This window comes from Mytilus edulis, chromosome 6, assembly GCF_963676685.1.
Source record: "Mytilus edulis chromosome 6, xbMytEdul2.2, whole genome shotgun sequence".
Taxonomy (NCBI): Eukaryota; Metazoa; Mollusca; class Bivalvia; order Mytilida; family Mytilidae; genus Mytilus; species Mytilus edulis.
In genome coordinates, this window is record NC_092349.1 from 81,400,208 (window position 1) to 81,422,334 (window position 22,127).

The 22,127-nt window shown below is 33.8% G+C and overlaps 1 protein-coding gene across 2 annotated transcripts; it reads right to left on the bottom strand.

Annotated features, from left to right (window-relative positions):
• Positions 1-733: 733 nt before the first annotated feature.
• Positions 734-21,675, bottom strand: LOC139528600 (heat shock 70 kDa protein 12B-like). Of its 2 annotated transcripts, XM_071324637.1 has the most exons (7): positions 21,620-21,675; positions 8,748-8,807; positions 6,735-6,841; positions 4,617-5,022; positions 3,956-4,174; positions 3,078-3,234; positions 734-2,098 (listed from the first exon to the last, which is right to left on the bottom strand). In XM_071324637.1, the coding sequence occupies exons 3-7, from the start codon at positions 6,836-6,838 to the stop codon at positions 996-998; spliced, it is 1,989 nt and encodes a 662-aa protein (XP_071180738.1). In that variant the 5' UTR covers positions 6,839-6,841; positions 8,748-8,807; positions 21,620-21,675; the 3' UTR covers positions 734-995. The 2 variants fall into 2 exon arrangements, with proteins under 2 accessions (XP_071180738.1, XP_071180737.1); XM_071324636.1 differs by lacking the exons at positions 8,748-8,807; positions 21,620-21,675 and adding an exon at positions 17,530-17,643.
• Positions 21,676-22,127: the final 452 nt, after the last annotated feature.

Sequence of the window (22,127 nt, forward strand, 5' to 3'; positions counted from 1 at the left end):
CGTATAAGGTGCTGCTGGAATGTTGCTTCTTAGAAATGGAAAGTTCACAATTGGAAAGGTAAAATAATTTCTTTTGTCGTAAAGTTTTGTTTTCAATCGATCCTCATTGTCAATTTCTAGATGTAAGTCAAGATAAGAGGCCGACTTAACTGTATCTGTTGTATCCTTTATCTGTAGTTGAATGGGATAGATGCGTTCAACAAAGTTACCAAATTTTGAATTATTTAGTGAAAGAACGTCATCTATATATCGGAAAGTAGAGTTAAAGGATATTGCTAACTTCTTATCTTTCTTCCTAAGAAGTTCCTGTATGAAGTTAGCCTCATAACAATAAAGGAACTAGTCGGCAAGAAGAGGGGCGTAATTTGTTCCCATTTGAATGCCGACAATCTGTTGAAAAACATTCTGAACATAAAAAACATGGTGTCAATCAAGAAATCAAGCATCTTGACAATGTCAGTTTCAGAGAATTGTTTGTTTGAATGAGAGTGATCCTTTACAAAGTAGGATTTATCCCTCCCTTAGACAAGATACTTGTATCTACGTTGGCCATTCTTTTTTTAAACAAAGCAATACCATCTCTTTCAACTTGTCTTTTAGTTTGGAATTCGGATACCTGTATAAAAAGTAAAATCACAAAAATACTGAACTTAGAGGAAGATCAATTGGGAAAGTCCATAATCACATGGCAAAATCAAATAACAAAACGTATCAAAAACGAATGGACAAAAACTGTCATATTCCTGAAGTGTAGAAAAGTCAAATGTTTTAATACTATTGCAAGATAAAAGAGAGTTAGATTGTATGTACTCTAAAAGATACGTGTTCTCATATATAGTTGACAAGTATAATGTACAAAGGGGAACCAACGATAATAACGTTAGTATTATTGTTATTATTGATAAAGATTTGTTCAATATCACAACAGTCTGTGAGAAAATTGTTTGCTGTATGTTGGTGTTTTTTTTTTTTGTATTTTAACAATTGTATGTATTTCATGTGTTTGTAGAAATAGCTGTGTGTTCGTCTTCGCCTAGAAGGTCCAACAGTTTTTCGCTAATTTCTGTAGAACCGTCTTGTCGACACAAAACTTTAACTTCGGTTTCTCCAAATTTTAGACTAAAGTAAAGTTTTCGTCGAACGCTATCCTTGTCTCCTTTTAACCGAGTTACAAAATATCCAATTTTCCTACAGCCTTCGTCCGTTATATATTTTGGGTTCTCATATATAGTTGACACGTATATTGCAATTTCTGCTCTTTCAATATGTGGTTCATCCACAAGAAGGTATCGCTCTTTAGATGCACAGCTTCGTTCTACTGATTGACCCATTTTAGCTATTATACCAAAGACATGGCGACACTTTACAATGCCTAATGGGTTCGTGTATAGCTTCGATTTATCATGAACTCCTTCAATGAAATCATTGGAACATTCGATACCATATGAACATTTTAATACTCGACTTGAAACAATTCTGCTGTCATGTCCAAATATAACAGCCCCTTTAAGTACACTAAGTGAGGCATCATCGGGAATTATAATACGTGTCGATTTAAAATGTGTTTTGATTCTATTCTGTAAATAATCAGAATCTGCAAAACCACCAATCAAAAGTATGGAGTCTATGTTCTCATTTTCTTTTAAAAGACCATCAACATGACGAACAATTTTATCAACCGTCGGAATGAAGAATTTAAAGAATAGGTCTCCTTTTAAAATAAGTTTATCCTTTTTTATTTCCACTTGACTTTCATATTTTTCTAATGATTTGATACGCGAAGAGACATCGGTATATGTGTCCTTATTGTGCATCTTAAATAACTCGGTAAGGCCAATAGGAACTCTAATTACCGCATTAGAATCATCTATTTTCATGGTCTGCTTTTTGGTTTCGAATTCCCTTATAATATCAATGCAGTCATCAACACATTTGCGCTGGAACTCCTCAAAAGTCTCCACACCAAATAGTTCATTGAGGAAATCGATAAATGCTTTGTTGATGTTATTTCCACCCCATGGTCCGCCATTGGCAGCATATATTTCTCGAATATTTTGTTCATCAACTACTTCATGAATTGTTATATCGACGGTTCCACCTGAAATACACAAAATAATAACGAATGAAAATAGTTCCACAAATTAAACCTCAAAACGATTTGTTTGGTTATGTTTGATGTGTTTGAGCTTTTGATTTTGCCATTTGATTAGGGCCTTTCCTTGTGAACTGTCCTCAGTATTTTATTTTATTTTACTTTTGAATCATCAGATGCATAAAAAGCACAAAACCAACTCAAGATGATCCAATATTGCTGTTAATATTACCTATTAAGGTCGTCATGTCGAAAGTGTCAGTCTACCAAACCAATTCATTCTTCATACTCGGTAAGAAGTGTTTAAAGAAGATCCTTATGGGCATTAATTGTTTTAATTGATTAAACAGCTTATAAACTCAGACTGATGAATTGAAATGTGAATAATGTCATGAATTATTATATCGACGGTTCCCCCCTGAAATGCACAAAATAATAACCAAAGAAAATATTTCTGCAAATTAAAATCAAAACGATTCGTTTGGTATGCTTGAGCTTTTGAGCAAAGGGACTCTCCTTTGTGAATTTTCTCGGAGTTCAATATTTTTGAGATTTTACTTTCTACATGAAAACAATTTTATGTACCAATATATTATCATTTTAAATGGTTTTAAACTAATCAAAATATATGTATAAAAATGCATTTTTACTGGTAAAGTCTATACGATTCGAATACGATTTCTGTTAATATACTGGTGTATGCATGCTCATTTAAATTATGTTTTAGAAGAGTCAATTGTGATATAGACTATTGTTATCTCCTTGATAGTATCAAATGCACTGAATTGCCCTATGTCCAAGTTTTTGTGTTCATAAAAGGGTTTAATCTAATTTAGTGTCTATTCTGTTTAATATCATGTTGTTGTCATTTGTTTTAATTTTTTAGAGTTACGTGTTTTATTTTCCCATCGACCAAGGTGTTCTAAACTCATGCATGTTAACCTATTATATTTTTTTATGAATTTTTGTAAATAGATATTCCTACCTCCAGCATCTATGACCATGTACCGAGAACCATTTTGGAAACCCTCCACTTCATCTTTTTCATCAAATCTTCTCACTTCTACAGGTATGTGTTTACAAAAAATAGCACCAGCTTCAGGTTCTAAAGCTAGAAGAAGTTGTGATCTGGGGATACCTGCCTATTAGCATTAAAAAATATGAGTACATAATTTGAATTATTAGAAATAATTGTCTTAAAAAATTTGGCACTACGAAGAAAATATTATAAAATGAAACCATGTTTTATCAAGAGTATTTTCCTTTTAAACCCACAACGTACAATTCAAGTCTATTTAAGTACATGTATAAGCAATTGGAAAATCGTTAACTTCTTATGTAATAAAACACCTTATAACTTTACAAAAAATGAGACTTGTGTTTTCTAATTTCTTTTTTTCATTATGGTTATGTTGTTTCTGAACCGCTGAATTAGTTTACCAATTTTTGGCTGCAATCATGGATGAATATTTCTTATTTGCTTTGTTATTGTGCCAATCTCTCTAAGTGTGGATTGCATATATTTTTCTTATATCAGGGGTACAAAAGAACTATGTATTGATCGACCCAATTATAACTAAAGTCGAGAAGCCATCTTTGCGGTTTGGCCTTCCTCATTGCTGAAGGTTGAACAGTGGCCTATAATTGTAAATTTCTGTGTCATTTGTCTCATTGGCAATTATTTTTCAACATATATGTTTTTAGTTATTTTTTAGTTCCTTTATTGCTTGCTGTTTGGTGTGAGACAAGGCTGCGGGGTGAAGGCTGTAATTTTTACCTATAATGGTTTACTTTTACAAATTGTGACTTGAATAAAGAGTTGACTCTTTGGCACTAATACCAAGTCTTCTTATATCTATTTACCATTTCTGCAGCCCTTCGCATGAACAATTTAGCTTTGTCATTCCATATAGCAGGAACAGTCAACGTCCACAAAATGTCTTCATCTTTTAGACCACATGTCATGTTCAAACATCTATTTGTTAGATGATTCTTAAGGTATTTTATTGACTCGGAAAATACGGTGATAGCTGGTAGTGGTTTGCCATTTGTGGCTTTAATTTCGGTATGGAAGGTTAAATCCTACAAATAGAATGTAAAATTGATTAGAAGCTGATGCATATGAGGCACAAATTTTATAAAATGATGATACAGTTTTTTACTTGCCTTTCGTCTTTTTTTTTAAATCTTATCTTTTAGATTCGCATAATTATCTCGAAGTACATCTGCTGCTTGATAATAATTTTTAAGTAATGAACTGTAAATGAACTAATAATGAACATAATTATTACACACTGCGACAAATTGTATAGGTGCATAAAGAATTGAATACAAAAATCACGTTAACTTTGCAGGCAATTGTGAATGGGATTGTTTTCGATTTTTGTTTTTTTTGTGTTTTTTTTTCTTTTTTTTTTCGGTCAACTTTCTTCCTTTGAACAATATAGTGGAACATCTATATATAAGTTGTCCCCTACATTTTATGTATTTAACTTAGAAGATTTTAAAGAAAAAGTTTGAGTACCTTGCATTCATAAAGTGACATCTTAAAATTCTCAAAATAGTACCACTCCTCAACATTTTCCTCGTCTGTAATCAATGAAGAAAACTTGTTCTGAGCTTCGTATCCAAAAGCTTCAAAGTGGCCTTCCGGGTTGAATAGTATACATGTTGGAGTCTTTGCCGATCTTAGAACTGTAGTTGCAGCAGTCCATATGTGAGTCGATATTTTTAATGGGTTGGCTTTAAAATCATTTCGGAAGGAGAATGCATAACCAGATGCAGCTGTGCCCAAGTCTATTGCTGCGACAAGTAAATAGTTTAAATCAATTGATGATTCAGTTGGTTGATCCTCCTCAGGTTTCACAGAAGCTGCATTTTGGTTGAATTCTACATGATCATATCGACTTTCTTCTTCTACTTCGTACAAGCTTTGAATTTATAAAATAAAATGGAAAATCAAATCAAATGCATGCAAGGGATATTAATTCTCATTTGTGTATGTGCAAAATTAAATCAAAATAATATCTTTTTTGAAGTATAATGTTCAGCAATATGCCAATATGATGTAATTATCTAAACACAGATGTACTGTACGTTTTTGTGGTATTGTCATTATCTTGTTCTTATTTGTTTGAAAAGCATCACTTCCTTGAAGACAACAAAACGCTCATTTAAATACATACAAATGACTGAATCAAAGATAGTTCATGGCAACTAACTTAGTTGTAGAAATAAATGTACTGCGTGTAAGAGCTTGCCTAAAAGAAACTCTTTATCTACATACTTTTCTAAACGTTTGTTTTTATTGAATTTGAATTTGTGCAAATGCTTTAAGTATGTGCTAAATCTTTATATAAGCTTACATATAATATTATCATTGTTGCGCTTTAATTTGGTTTTGCAGTAGGTTTTAAGATCTGAATCTGTGTTTATATATTCTTGTTCGAGAAACAATTACAGTGATAAGGAGGTATGTAACACGGTGATTCAAAGATAATATGTTCTTGAAAAAAGGGCGAAAGATACCAGAGTGACATTCAAACTCATAGATTGGAAATAAACTAACATCGTCATGACTCAAAAAGACAAAGATAAGCAGATTAACAATAGTACACAAGAGACAACATAGATCATTTAAAACTAAGCAACACGAACCCCACCAAAAAATTGAGGGTGATCTCAGGTGCTTCGGTAGGATAGCAGATCCTGTTCCATATGTGGCAGTCGTCTTATTGCTCATGTTATTACAAACATGGTAAATAGTTTAATATTGTAGGTCACATTTGTGAGTAGGTAACGGAATTGTAGTTACTACTTAGGAACATATCCGATATCATCGGTGAAACGGATATTCCATAACGGTCAACCAACTTGTGATGGCGTCCGTAAATAAAGGCAACAGTAGTATGCAGTGGTTCAAAACTCATAAATATATCGACAAAAAACAAAATCGGGGTAACAAACTAAAACTGAGGGAAACGCATTAAATATTAGAGGAGAAAAACGACACAGCATTAAAATTTAACAAACACAGCAACGGACTAAGCATTAGACAAAATCCGATGAGAACAACCAATATAACATCAAATTAACGAAGGGATGTTTTCAACTTCCCCATTTGCAACTCTTGGTTTGATAGCTTTGTTGTGAACAGCAACCCTCTATCAAGGAAATCATGATAGGAAATACAAGCCCGGGAATATCGATTGTATCAATTGGGAGATAAATACTCGGTAGGCAGGCGCTGCATGCTGCTACAAAGAAATGGAAAGATCACAAATGGGAAGTTGAAATCATCTCTTTTTTATACCTTTGTCGTAAAGTTTTGTTTTCAACTGACCCTCATTGTCAATTTCTAGATATTAGTCAAGATATGAGGCAGACCTAATTCTCATGGAACACAGATTATATTGTATCTGCTGTATTGTCTGATAGTAGATTATAGAGCATGTAAATAAAAATAGGTAAAATATATTTTAAAAATTAAAATAACAAAAATACTGAACTCAAAGGAAAGATCAAAATGGAAAGTCCCTCATCAAATGGCAAAATCAAAAGCTCAAACACATGTAACGTATGGAAAAGAACTGTCATATGCCTGACTTGGTACAGGCGATTTGTATGCTAAAGTAGAACATACTGTAATTCTTCGTAGTCGTCTGATACTTCACTTGCAACTGGTATGTCTTCGGTTTTCTTCTTTGATTTCTTCTTTTTGAATACCTTTCGAATATATTTTGCCATTATCTGAAATTAAATTTGAAACACAAGGTTTAGATTTTTTTTTAAATAAACTTAATTCCAAGTTATATATAAAAAAAAAGCATTAAACAGTACTATTGTTACTGCAACACATGCCCATTTCGATAATTAATGTCTCGCTGTTGTTACTCATGGTAAATGTATTTGAAAAACAAATACCAACAATATTTTTTTTTCCATTGAAAACAGATACAGTTTATAGTTTACTTTAAAAAAATAATGCTGAATGAAGAATAATATTTACAACACATTAAAAAAGGAAAAACCAGAAAAAGACAAATTGCAAATTAGTAAGGCTAACTGTAGTCGAAATGAAATAAGCATTGTTGAAGCATTTAAATTGATAAAGACCTTTGTTGAAAAGGTATTATCAAATACAGGACTAAACAACTGAAACGTCAAGAAAATCATTATTTACCAGGAAATAAACATGGTGATTGTAATTTTATAACAAAATGAGAAAACTACTTTTAAAGGATGGGAGGTTAGTATATGCGGTTTTGGTAGTACGTATACAATGGAGAATGCGTTTTATTAACCCATGTGATAACTTCCATTTTATCCTGGCATCTATGATTAGTTTATTTACTGGTTGCACTGAAATGGAGTGTCAGATAATGTGTCTCGTCGTATCTTCATCCATATTATGTTTTGAGTTGTTTATACGACTCTTAATGTGTCTAACTTTTTTCGTGGAATTGTTTCAGGATTAGGTAATTTACGTGACTAATGGGTTACAAATTGGGAACGTATTCAGGGTTAGACAAGTGTCGATTATCAATTATGTGTTGCCTTGATTTAACTTATCAAAGTATTTATGCTGTTCGCATAAGAAAATTAAAAAGCACAAGGAACAAAATTTTAAACTAAATCAAGAGCGACAAGAACTCTTTGAAAACAAAACTGGTTTAAAAGAGGGACGAAAGATACCAGAGGGAGAGTCAAACTCATCGATAGAAAATAGACTGACAACGCCATGGCTAAAAATGAAAAAACAAACAGACAAAAAATAGTACAGAAGACACAACATAGAAAACTAAAGAAGGTGCTAAATAAGTTATAAGTCAAAGTCAAAAGATCAAATTCGGAGGGAAAAGGAGCTGATAGTGGTTACGACTAAGTATAGAATAATAGGTAGTTTCGTTTTAATACTGACTATATCATGTGGAATATCTAGACGAGCCCGTTAGGGTGATTTAAGATATTCCACATGATATAGTCAGTATCAAAAACGAAACTACCTAGTATTCTGTTTATCGGTAATTATGACGTCACACAATGTATTGCCTTATATTTTCAGTGATACAGCCAGTACGTTGGTACTCGAAAATATATGGCAGTAAGATCAAAGGGAAAATATACGGATTACCGATAATGGGACATATTCAACTTCCAGGAAATAAATATTCCATAGTGGCCAATCATGTCGTGTTGGCGCTAGTAAAATTTGCCATAGGTATATTTCGACTTTACCATGCGATATTTGGTTCAATAGCTTTCATAAAGTAGTTATTGGAAAATGTAAACTCTATATGTATGTGCTGCTGGATTCTTACTACATACAAATAGAAAGTTCAAATTAGGGAAACTCAAATCATCCCTTTTGCCGGAATGTTATGTTCTCAGCTGACTCAACTTGTCAATTTCTAGGCGTAAGTTAAGATATACGACAGACTTAATTGTTTCGTTCGTTTTCCTTATTTCAAATTCGCATTCAACAAAATGTGTTCCTTTATAATTGCTGAGTGAATCCGAATTAAATTTAAAATCAAAAGAAATTGATTACACGCAGTAATTGAACGTATCTTCTGTTTAATCAATGTAGCACAATATCTGTAGTTTTAAAAGATATTTGTTTTGGTTTCGAACATGTTACAAATAACATACTTACCGGTATACGTCCTGTAGTTTATACTTCAACTTATATTCGTTATCTCGTGCAAATACCTTCCTTTTTAAAAGTGATATAGTATATCTATCAATAGTTACGGGTCAATAAATTAATATTTAAAAATGGTTGTGTTATCTATTATACAAACCAGGAAGTATGTTTCACGTTTTGTTAAAATAGATTTAACTGAAACAGTCATTTAGTGTGTCAAAAAAATCAGTCGATATGTCTTAGCCTTTGTTCAGGTGATATTCAATGTGAAGATTATTAAAGACACATGTAAACATGGTAAATTCACATTAAAAATTTAGAAAAGGTTTATTGACAGTTCTTCATTATTCCTTTTCGTTGTACTAGTTTGAAACCATGAATTGTACTATATTGTAATGTAATATTATTTCTGGTGATTTTAATTCATGAGGCATAGTTCGCTTGTAATGAAAAAGGGGAGGACAAAGATACCAAATGGATATTCAAACTCATAAGTCAAAATAAAAACAAAAAAGTCAAAAGACGCAAAGTCAAACAGGAGTACAGAAAACAGAAGAGTGAGCAGATTTTGCTGAACATGTTGCAACTCATCGTGTTGCTAATGTGAGTACAAAACCGTTAGTAGATCACATTCAATGACAGGAGGACGGGATTTTAATTGAAACAAATATGTTTTAATCTATGAATCAGATATCCGATAACGTTAACCAATCAATGAATTCATCCTCGCCTCTACCAGCAGCGTCTGTATATGGCATTTGTATCTGGCACTTGATCGATACCCCAGAGTTCAAAAGTTCTAAAGTTAAAATATTTTTTTTGAAACCTTTACAGAACACGCGTAGTTAATAATATAAATGTAAACTGTTATAAAATATCGTTTTCACGGATGAAGACGAATATGTTTCAATTTTCCTAAACAAATTCCGTCGACTCTGCCTTAAATGTGACGAATCATATTAGACTTATAACAAGTTCTAAACTTACATGAGTAACTCGATGGGTGTCACATGTGGGGTAGGATTTGTTTACCCTTTTGAAACTACTAAGATCACTTTCGTTGCTCAGTCATATAAATTTGGTGATCCTTATGGTATCCTTTGTTATCCATAGGATTATGTTTGTTTATGTTGATATTGTGACTATTTGTTGGATATCATTGTTGGAAATGAGGAAAAACAATAGCAAGGGATCTATAAAAATTGAGTGAACGAAAAACAGACAACATTATGACAAATACCAAAAATGAGACAAGCCAAAAACAAATAGAACCAACCTTTTCCAAAACACTACACAGAAAACTTAAGATTGAACTACTCGACTATCGATCTCTCTAAAAAAAAAAGGGGGGGTGTGAACCTTGTTCCGCCGGGTCCTCTCCATTTGTATCCTCGTCGTAATTCTCAAATTGCATGCACAAATTATGTGATTACATAATCGAAATTAATGAAAGAAGATTGTGTCTACGACAGTTAGCACATTTATACAGTCATTTATGACATGGATATTAAATATCACTAACCGGTTCAGATTGCGTTCATAAAAGAGGGACGAAAGATACCAAAGGGACAGTCAAACTCTTAAATCTAAAACAAACTGACAAGGCCATGGCTAAAAATGAAAAAGACAAACAGACAAGAGGCTCTCAAGAGCCTGAATCGCTCACCTTATTTTTTTTTGGTTAAATCTCTCATCAATGATTATTTTGGCTTTTCAATTTATTTAAATGTTCTTTGAATCGTCCTATTTTCTTCAAAAGCAAAAAAAAATCATTTTCTCCTATGTTCTATTTTAGCCATAGGAGCTATGTTTCTGACATACAAGGAAATGAAATATAAAATTTATACTAGATACTCTGAAACTCATTTAGCCTAAGTTTGGCTGTAATTGATACAGCAGTTTCAAAGGAGAAGATTTTTTAAAGTAAGTCAACATGATGAACAAATTGTGAAAAAAGTCTTTAAAGGGCAATAACTCCTTAAGGGTCAATTGACAATTTTGGTCAAATTGACTTATTTGTAGATCTTACTTTGCTTAACATTTTTGCTATTATCAGTTTATCTGTATCTATAATAATATTCAAGATAATAACCAAAAACTGCAAAATTTCTTTAAAATCATCAATTCAGGGGCATTATACCTGAAAAACCAGTTACCCAATTCGGCTGAAAATTTCAGGACAGGTAGACCTTGACCTAATAAATACTTTAACTTCTTGTCTTATTTGCTCTAAATGCTGGAGTTTTTGAGATATAAGCCAAAAACTGCATTTTACCCTGTGTTCTATTTTTAGCCATGACGGCCATGTTTTTTGACGAAATAAAAAATAAAGCACAAACTTTATTTTATACACCCTACTGATCATTCAGTTGAAGTTTGGTTGAATTTGGTTCAGTAGTTTTAGAGGAGATAATTTTTTTAAGTTAGCAAATATGATGAACAAATTGTGAAAAATTGTCATTAAAGGACAATAACCCCTTAAGGGGTCAATTTACAATTTTGGTCATATTAACTTATTTGTAGATCTTACTTTGCTGATCATTTTTGCTGTTTACAGTTTATCTTTATCTATAATAATATTCAAGATAATGACCAAAAACAGCAAAATTTCCTTAAAATTACCAATTAAGTGGCAGCAACCCAACAATGGTTTGTTTGATTCATCTGAAAATTTCAGGGCTGATAGATCTTGACCTAATGAACATTTTTACCTCAGTCAGATTTGCTCTAAATGCTTTCGTTTTTGAGATATAAGCCAAAAACTGCATTTGACCCCTATGTTCTATTTTAAGTAACAGCGGCCATGTTTTTTGACGGATCAAAAATCGAAGCACACACTTTGTGCAGGATAATCTAAGGAACAATCATGCTAAGTCTCATCCAAATCCATTCAGTAGTTTCAGAGGAGAAGATTTTTTAAAGTTAGCAAATGTGATGAACAAATTGTGAAAAATTGTCATTAAAGGACAATAACCCCTTAAGGGGTCAATTGACAATTTTGGTCATATTAACTTATTTGTAGATCTTACTTTGCTGATCATTTTTGCTGTTTACAGGATATCTTTATCTATAATAATATTCAAGATAATGACCAAAAACTGCAAAATTTCCTTAAAATTACCAATTAAGTGGCAGCAACCCAACAATGGTTTGTTTGATTCATCTGAAAATTTCAGGGCTGATAGAACTTGACCTAATGAACATTTTTACCCCAGTCAGATTTGCTCTAAATGCTTTCGTTTTTGAGATATAAGCCAAAAACTGCATTTGACCCCTATGTTCTATTTTAAGTAACGGCGGCCATGTTTTTTGACGGATCAAAAATCGAAGCACACACTTTGTGCAGGATAATCTAAGGAACAATCATGCTAAGTTTCATTCAAATCCATTCAGTAGTTTCAGAGGAGAAGATGTTTGAAAAATTGTTAACGACGACGACGACGACGACGACGGACGCCAAGTGATGAGAAAAGCTCACATGGCCTTTTAGGCCAGGTGAGCTAAAAAACAATAGTACACATGACACAACATGGAAAACTAAAGAATAAACAACACGAACCCCACCAAAAACTAGGGGTGATCTCAGGTGCTCCGGAAGGGTAAGCAGATCCTGCTCCACATGTGGCACCCGTCGTGTTGCTTATGTGATTACAAATCCGGTAAATAGTCTAATTCGGTAGGTCACATTCATGAAAGGGAAGGGGATTGTAGTTACGACGTAAGGAACATATCCGATATCATTTGTGAAACGGTTATTCCATAACGGTCAACCAACTCGTGATGGCGTCCGTAAAAAATTTACGAAGGGATGATTTCAACTTCACCATTTGGAACTCTTGGTTTAATAGCTTCCTTGTGAGGAGTAACCCTCTATCAAGAAAATCATGATAGGAAATGCAAGCACGGGAATATCGTATCAATTGGGAGATATATACCCCGTATGCAGGTGCTGCTGGAATGTTGCTACTTAGAAATTGAAAGTTCACAATTGGAAAGCTGAAATCATCTCTTTTGTCGTAAAGTTTTGTTTTCAACCGACCCTCAATGTCAATTTCTAGATGTAAGTCAAGATATGAAGCCGACCTAACTGTATCTGTAGTATCCTTTATCTCCAATTCGATGGGATAGATGCGTTCCACATAGTCACCAAATTTTGAATTGTTTAGTGAAAGAACGTCATCTATATAGCGGAAAGTAGAGTTAAAGGATATTGCTAACTTCTCATCTTTCTTCCTAAGAAGTTCCTGCATGAAGTCAGCCTCATAATAATAAAGAAACAAGTCGGCAAGTAGCGGGGCACAGTTTGTTCCCATTGGGATGCCGACAGTCTGTTGAAAAACACGTCCTCCGAACGTAACAAATATGTTGTCAATCAAGAAATCAAGCATCTTGATAATATCGGTTTCAGAGAATTTTTTGTTTGAATCAGAGTGATTCTTTACAAGGTATGATTTATCCCTCCCTAAGACAAGATACTTGTATCTACGTTGGCCATTCTTTTCTATGAAGCAAAGTAATGCCAACTCTTTCATAACATACGTCAAAGTACAATTTCGACTTTATTAATAGGTTTTTACTGGGTTAAATATTTTTCTTGTAGACAGCAACTCCCAAGATAATTGTTGATATAAAACAAAGCTCATGAACATAATGTCGACCAAGAGATATACATTATGTATATGGATATATGTCAAAAGAGATATGAAATATACTTCATGTACTTATCTGTATCTGCGGTATACCTGATTTTAATTCAATGTGATAGAAGCAGCAACGAAGTCACCAACTTTCATTTATTTGATAAAAGGAAATTATCATTATAGCAAATAATACTGGTTCCTATACTTCCTTCCACACAAGGTCCTGTAAAATGTCTGTTTCAATTTAATAAAGGAAATAGGCTTCCCCATGAGAATCATAATCGGTTTCCATTGGAAAGCCGAATGTCTGAAGAACAAACGTTTTCTAATTGTAACAAACATTTTGTAAAAAAAGAAATCAGGTAACTTTAAATGATCTCAGTCTGAGAGAACTTTTTGTTTAATTCAAAGTGTTGGTTTTAGGTATTTTGAGAATGACGTGTGTCTCGTTATTTCAATATATTTTAAGTACACAGCTACTTTTGCATAGGTACTATTTCTGTACTAAAAAAATGCAGTACTGAAAATTTACTTTTAATATTTAGTACTATTTCTTTACTTTAAAACTATTGTAATATTTATGTACTTGTATTTTACAGTACTTGATTTGTACTAAATATTTTGGTACAGAAATAATACAATATTCCATGTTTGAAAAGCATAACTTTAAGTGATTTGAAATAGAAAAACTTTCAAAATGCTGAAAATGTAACGGTAGTAACCAAAAATATGTAGTACCTAAATTTCAAGTACAAATAAAGTACTGTAAAATACAGGTACCTAACTATTACAATAATTTTAGAGTAACAAAATAGTACTGAATATTAAAAGTAGATTTCCAGTACTACAAATTTTTAGTACAGACAAAGTACCTATGCAAAAGTAGCTGTGTACACCAATAGTGATACTAGTGTAAAGGTAATATAACAATTGCACGAAATAAGCGACTTGGATTTTTCATCTATACACTTGTAGTTATCGTTGGAAATACCTATCAAGTAGTGTTTCGTTTGCATGAACTGTGGTTTAGAACTTAACTAGATTTATTTCAGATGATTAACCAATCGTGGAGAAAATTTCAGGGACTGAATTTACGGCTCTCCCTTGGCACCATTTGAGAGTATGGTCTTGAGAAACGATGGTAGTCCGTCGGAAGGGGGCGATAAATGGCTGACCCGTGTTAAGAGAGCCATATCTCTTGCACGTAAAAGACACCCTTGTAGATTTCGAAAAAGAGTAGGCTAATGCCGCTATAGGGAGGCACTCAAAGTGGAAAGAGATTAATTTGAGTTTAAGTTGAAATAACTTGTTTCCCAATCCACTATAAATAAATGTGTTTAAACTAACAAATCCATGATCAGAATACCACATGTAGTACCTGATGAACTATCAAATCATTTGAAGGCGTATTGAAATTCCACACCAAAGGGGACATCATTTCAAATAAGTTTGATATTATAAAACATTTAAGAGTTATCTTTTTTTATCATTAAAAACGGATTTGTGACAACAACTGGTACAATTGAATTTGAATATAGCCATATTTATCGAATTACCATTTCATTAGACACGAAACTTTATCAGTGGATACGATGATGATGTCATGGCAGATCCTTCTCCCGTTTAGAGTATATAAATATTCCACAGTTAAATAGATACTTTTAGCCAGATCAATTTGTATAAAGTTAATCACGGTTTAACACAATTAATATTCAGTTTCGTACGATGGGATTTTTTAAATTAAGATTTTAAAATTACTGATGACATATGTAGTCAACAGTTTTATGTGATGATACATCTTTTTTTGTGATTGTAATTCAAATACAATAAAATTTAACAAAATGTCCCGACGATAGGACAGACAAACTAGTGGGCGTAGGTACATTTTACGTCTATTTTTATTAATATCTTCATGACACAAACTATATATTAATATGGCTGCGTAAAAATTGTTATCAGGAGTTTATCTGTCATATCGATAAAAAGTACGAATTGTTCACAAGCTAAAATGTAATTGTCCTTTGGATTTCCCCTCATAATTTTCGAAATTCAATTTTAGCATTCTTGAAACTATATGTGTTTATACTATGATACAAAGGTTGCTAGTTGGATTAGTTATTCTGTTTTACACCTAGACAATATGTCAGTATCTCTTAATCTTAATTAATTAAGAGGTCACTGTAGTTTAACAATCAATTGTAATTATATAACCAATAGAAAAAGAAAACCAGAGGGAAGCGCGTTCACTAAGAAAAGAAGGGGTACGTCAACATAGTACCAATTGGCTCGGGCAATGCATGCAAAACCAATAAACGTATTCGTACTGGATACAAAAGGAAAGTAATATGAAAAAATATCGAAGTTCAAGAAAGAAAAAACAAGAATGTGTCCAAAGTACACGGATGCCCCACTCACACTATCATTTTCCATGTTCAATGGAGCATGAAATTGGATAAAAAATATAATTAGGCATTAAAATTAGAAAGATAATATCATAGGGAACATGTGTACTAAGTTTCAAGTTGATTGGACTTCAACTTCATCAAAAACTACCTTGACCAAAAACTTTAACCTGAAACATGCACTTTCATTTTCTATGTTCAGTGGACCGTGAAATTGGGGTCAAAAGTTTAATTTGGCTTTAAAATTAGAAAGATCATATCATAAGGAACATGTGTACTAAGTTTCAAGTTGATTGGACTTCAACTTCATCAAAAACTACCTTGACCAAAAACTTTAACCTGAAAAACTTTAACCTGAAACATGCACTTTCATTTTCTATGTTCAGTGGACCGTGAAATTGGGGTCAAAAGTTTAATTTGGCTTTAAAATTAGAAAGATCATATCATAAGGAACATGTGTACTAAGTTTCAAGTTGATTGGACTTCAACTTCATCAAAAACTACCTTGACCAAAAACTTTAACCTGAAAAACTTTAACCTGAAACATGCACTTTCATTTTCTATGTTCAGTGGACCGTGAAATTGGGGTCAAAAGTTTAATTTGGCTTTAAAATTAGAAAGATCATATCATAGGGAACATGTGTACCAAGTTTGAAGTCGATTGGACTTCAACTTCATCAAAAACTACCTCGACCAAAAACTTTAACCTGAAGCGGGACAGACGGACGAACGTACGAACGAACGGACGAACGGACGCACAGACCAGAAAACATAATGCCCCTATGTGGGGCATAAAAATCTATCAGTCTATCAGTTCTGTAACGTGTCTGGGGTCCGTACCCGAGTTGATTCTCGAGATCTGAGACTTGTATATTTTCTTATTGTTTATAATTTCTCTCTTACTCTCTCTCTGCTCTTTAAAGCTCCTCCAGCTCAATGATTATTCAGCCTTACTGGCTTACTGACTCTATAGGTCAATTAAATAGCAAGATCTACTTGCTCGCTAGCTCTGTAGCTCTTAGCTCAACAGACTCACTAGTGCTGTAGCTCCACTGGCTCACACTATTGCCACTCTTTCCGCTATATCTTTCAATCAACAAAGCTCTCTTAGCTCTCTAGCTCTTCCGTTTCTCTCGATACAGCTCACTTACAGCTTAAGATAATTCTTCTACTAAGTTTCAGTTATTGGAAACACTTGAGCAGTGAATCCAATGTTTGGAACAATAAGCAGGTATTTATCCTATCACTTATACGTGTGATCTGATCGTAATACCGACCCCGACTGACTGCTGACGGCTGTTTATATACCCCTGGATGATTGGGATATACCACTTTTGGACAATACCATTATCCTATATTGCCTAGTAACGAGGGTGTATCAACCCTGGATGAGTCGACCTTTATTGGACTGTGCCATATTGAGCATATCATAGTAACAAGGGATGTAAAGTAATGAAACGATAATATCTTATCTCAATGAAGATATTACGGTACCCGATGACCATAAAAATACCATTTATATTGTTATTACATCTCACGCTGAGGATTGTTCATACAAGTTAACTCATTTGCCAGTTTATAAAATAGTCAGAGATATGCATAACTACTTGAATTGGAAAGTAGAATATAGTCCGAAATAATGCAAGTTATCAAATGATTAACCTCACTGTAACTTTAATAAAATGTAACTTATTAATACGATGAAGTTTAAGGTAAGTATTAAGATAAATAAAGAAATTGTAACTGTACCTTTTAATTCCAATGTTTTGATGTTTAGGGTTCAAATAGGAAAGGGGACAGTAACTACTGACTTCGCCCTTTTTAATGCATAGTCGTCCCATAGCCTTTCGTCACATTACCCACGCCTCCGAGAAATGCGTCCTCGCATTTTGTTGTCAGTCGAAAAGAATTTTCTTTGTAAAGACAGAATCATTCCTTTAACAGGGATTACCTTCTGAACTCTTAGAAATACATTTTCCAACCTTAACAAATTTGCGACACATTCATTTCCCGACATAAGGGATAATGATCAAATGATGATACAAGGATCCAATAATTTTAACTGCCACAGGAAATACTGATATAACAAAATAACCGGTATGAAATAATTTTGCCTATGTAGCGGCTCACAAGAAGCCTACTCTTATCGAACACGATGCCAAAAGACACTGCTGCTACAAAGGGATCTTTAAGGTGCACAAGGTGTGACATTCAATGTACACCAGCCTTGGAGTTAACGTCCCCAATCCGACCGGACACATACATATTTATAAAATAAAATTAATACATGTTTTGATATATTTATTCATTTTCAAAAAGTACTTTATCCGTTAAGCATACCTTGCTTCAATAAAGTGTTAATCACTACTGTATTGGTCGCTTAATTAAAGGACCTGTTCAACTACCTCAATTATTTCAACATTTCTTCCGTTTTCCTCGTATGTTGTTTTGGTGGTAACTGTTCTTCTAACAGTTGTTAAAGCAGATGGCCTGCGTTCCAATCTCTACTCCTTTATTGCTATTAACAACTTTTGTAGGGGCTCTTGGTATCACATGTCTTAAATCCTTCGGACTCAATTTATATGCTTCTGTAGGTGCAAGAGCCTGAAAAGGTCTCTTCTTTGTTGCCATTATGATTGGTTTTGTCGGCTTTCTTATTATTCTACCAACTTCTACATCCTTCCTAACTATAAGAGAAGATTTAACTTCCTTGTGGTTTTCCTGTACGGCTGCACTGCCAGCCTGTTTCATTCCTTCTATTAACTGACCTACTTTATCTTCCTTAACTTTCTTAGTTGTTTCAATTATAGGATCAATCTTATTGGTCTCATCTTCATTGTTATTTTCATCTGAATTTGTTTCTTCTCCTGTACTAATTGGACCAATTATCTGTCCAGGATCTTTCCTTAGGCATTCATCTGTGTCTGACGACAAGTCTATGTCAGGTATTATGACTGCACTTTTTGGTTCATCTTTGACATGTACTTTCTTATGTCTTTTAACATTACTTTTTCTGTTGCTTATATATGAACAACCCCCTTCTGTGCACGTATAACGTTTATTAGTGACCTTCATGTCACACTCTACTAAGTGCTCCTTTAAGTCATCTGTATCAAGTGTTTTGTAAGGACACTTTTGATGTTGACTCCTATGTGTAGTCTTTATTTTTGGCATAACTCTGAAACAACCGAATATTCCTTCATATTTCAACATAACCTGAGTACCATCAATTTCAAAACTATTCTTCTCGAGATCAATCTTACCTTTGATTGTCTTCATAAAATCAAGTCCAAGGATACCATCAATGGTGATTTGAGCCACAATAGCCTCGACAACAACCGATTTCCCGTGTTGGAAAACTAGATGAAAACAACCTTTACCTACAATCTTAAGTTGATCACCACTGGCAGTGAAGACTTGTTGATTTGAACTCATCAAATCTGGTTGTCTTGCCCTAGGTATCTTATTATATGTTTTCTCAGAAATAATAGTTACCGTGGCTCCTGTATCTACCATCAAACTAGCTGATAATCCATATAGGTCAGTGTCAACATACATGCCAGCTGCATGAGCTGCTGTCGAGACACCTATGTTACCATGCAAGCCGTTTTTCTGGTTCTGTGAACTTTTTAGCATGCGTGTTGTACCTCTACCTCTACTGTCATTGAAAGAATTATAATTACTTTGTCTATTGTAAGAATTATCTCTATTCCCATTTGTGTTACCATAATATCCACGTCCACCATTATTATAACGACCTCTTCTTTGTCGAAATCCACCTCTGTTAAATCGTCCACGTCCGTTATTATTTTGTGATCTAGGTTCTTCTGTCTGGCGACTATTACTGTCATTCTTTAGCTCACGCATGTCCTTTTGCAGCTCTTGAAGTTTTTGTTCCATCTTTGACATCAACTCGGTTAATGCAATGTGATCAGAGTTTTCATTTTTGTCAATATGACTCTCCTTTTCTTCAGTCTGTGATGCTTGTCTTAAATAGGAACGGCCGTCTTTAAGTTGTTTTTCTGCCCTGTTATACGTTTCGAGTTCAACTGCTACTCTAAGTGCATCATTTAAACCTTGAGGCCTGGACTGTTTAATACGGATTCTCATTTCTGAGTCTGTCAAAGCCTCAATAAAATATTGTTTTGCAAGGGTATCTCGTACATCCTCTGGAACCGTTGGATAAGCTTGATTAATTAATCGTCTTATTGATTGTCCTAACTCTGGCAGGCTCTCTGATGCTTTTTGTCGCCTCTCAGTAAGCTGTACTCGATAAAGCTCTGTTTGATTTGGTGGAGCAAACCTTTGCTCCAGAGCATTAACCAACGCTTTATAATTTTGTTGTTTATCTATCGGTAAATCACCCAAAATGCCTTGAGCTTGCCCCCTTAGTGCGACTGCTAAATACAGTCCTTTATCCTGTTCAGACCAATTATTAATCCTTGAGCAAGCCTCAAAATGGGACTTAAAATCTAACCATGAGGAAGTACCTTCATATGTTGCAGGTTTAACTCGTACTGACGTAGAGTTGTTTTGTCTCAAGTTTTTATCATCTGTCTTCATAATGGGTTCATTATTTCTCTTAGTATCTGTAGAGCGATATTTTGATCTTACAGTTACCCCTGATGGTACATCATCTTTGTTATCATCAAGTAAATTTGGATACAATCTGCCCTCAGTTGGTTCCCTAAAGGATTCTAATTGCTCCAATTGCTCTTTCAATTTCCTTATATCATAATCTATTAGTTCAGATTCTGTCGATGGTCGACCAGAAGCATACCCGGACTCTTCCATGAAATCATAAGATAAGCGATGCGAAGGTAGTCTAGGTGTAGATTGACTAGGATTTTCTAATCCGTTCATTTTGCTCATGAATTCATCCATTTCATCTGGAAATAGTTTTGCCATTATGACTTTTCAAGAAATAACAACAACAGTATTTTAAATATTTTATTATCTTAAATATAATTGAGCGTATAATTGATTCAGAAAGCTCTTTTGGCTTCTTACTAACTTTTCCGAATAGTATTGATTAACTCAGATATACTAAGTTTTCTCAGATCCCACCCCTGCCACCAATTTATGTAACGTGTCTGGGGTCCGTACCCGAGTTGATTCTCGAGATCTGAGACTTGTATATTTTCTTATTGTTTATAATTTCTCTCTTACTCTCTCTCTGCTCATTAAAGCTCCTCCAGCTCAATGATTATTCAGCCTTACTGGCTTACTGACTCTATAGGTCAATTAAATAGCAAGATCTACTTGCTCACTAGCTCTGTAGCTCTTAGCTCAACAGACTCACTAGTGCTGTAGCTCCACTGGCTCACACTATTGCCACTCTTTCCGCTATATCTTTCAATCAACAAAGCTCTCTTAGCTCTCTAGCTCTTCCGTTTCTCTCGATACAGCTCACTTACAGCTTAAGATAATTCTTCTACTAGGTTTCAGTTATTGGAAACACTTGAGCAGTGAATCCAATGTTTGGAACAATAAGCAGGTATTTATCCTATCACTTATACGTGTGATCTGATCGTAATACCGACCCCGACTGACTGCTGACGGCTGTTTATATACCCCTGGATGATTGGGATATACCACTTTTGGACAATACCATTATCCTATATTGCCTAGTAACGAGGGTGTATCAACCCTGGATGAGTCGACCTTTATTGGACTGTGCCATATTGAGCATATCATAGTAACAAGGGATGTATAATAATGAAACGATAATATCTTATCTCAATGAAGATATTACGGTACCCGATGACCATAATGTAACTTATTAATACGATGAAGTTTAAGGTAAGTATTAAGACAAATAAAGAAATTGTAACTGTACCTTTTAATTCCAATGTTTTGATGTTTAGGGTTCAAATAGGAAAGGGGACAGTAACTACTGACTTCGCCCTTTTTAATGCATAGTCGTCCCATAGCCTTTCGTCACAGTTCTTAATTCACACACTGTTTATCAATTGTTTACCAAACTACATGCCTGTTTAAAAGTAAGTTGAAAATGGTGGATTTTCAAATAGATTTTTGATCCTACTGCCCCTTGGATTTTTTTCAAAGTGAAATCCGTTTCTACTGATCTACAACAGGAACACTTTAGCACATCTTGAAGGGAACAGTAGAATAAGGTTGCCTTAGATTTTAATTAACTATAAACAACATAAATGGCACTTATTTAAGTTCGTGTATGCTTAAAAGGAGATTGTTAACTTTTGCTGTTTATTCTCTTACGTGATTTTAGTTTAAATGGATTATTCTTGTATACTTTTTATCTCTATCTTTCTACTTGTAGAATTAATTTATTTTATTTGTTTTTCACTTTGTGGAGGAATTTTGTG

Excerpts from the sequence above, each read along its gene's own strand:
- LOC139528600 (XM_071324637.1), bottom strand. The coding sequence starts at position 6,838 with ATGGCAAAATATATTCGAAAGGTATTCAAAAAGAAGAAATCAAAGAAG. Across the intron at positions 5,023-6,734 it reads GACGACTACGAAGAATTACA|CTTGTACGAAGTAGAAGAAG; the intron begins GTATGTTCTACT and ends ATAAATTCAAAG. Across the intron at positions 3,235-3,955 it reads TGCGAAGGGCTGCAGAAATG|GCAGGTATCCCCAGATCACA; the intron begins GTAAATAGATAT and ends TAATGCTAATAG.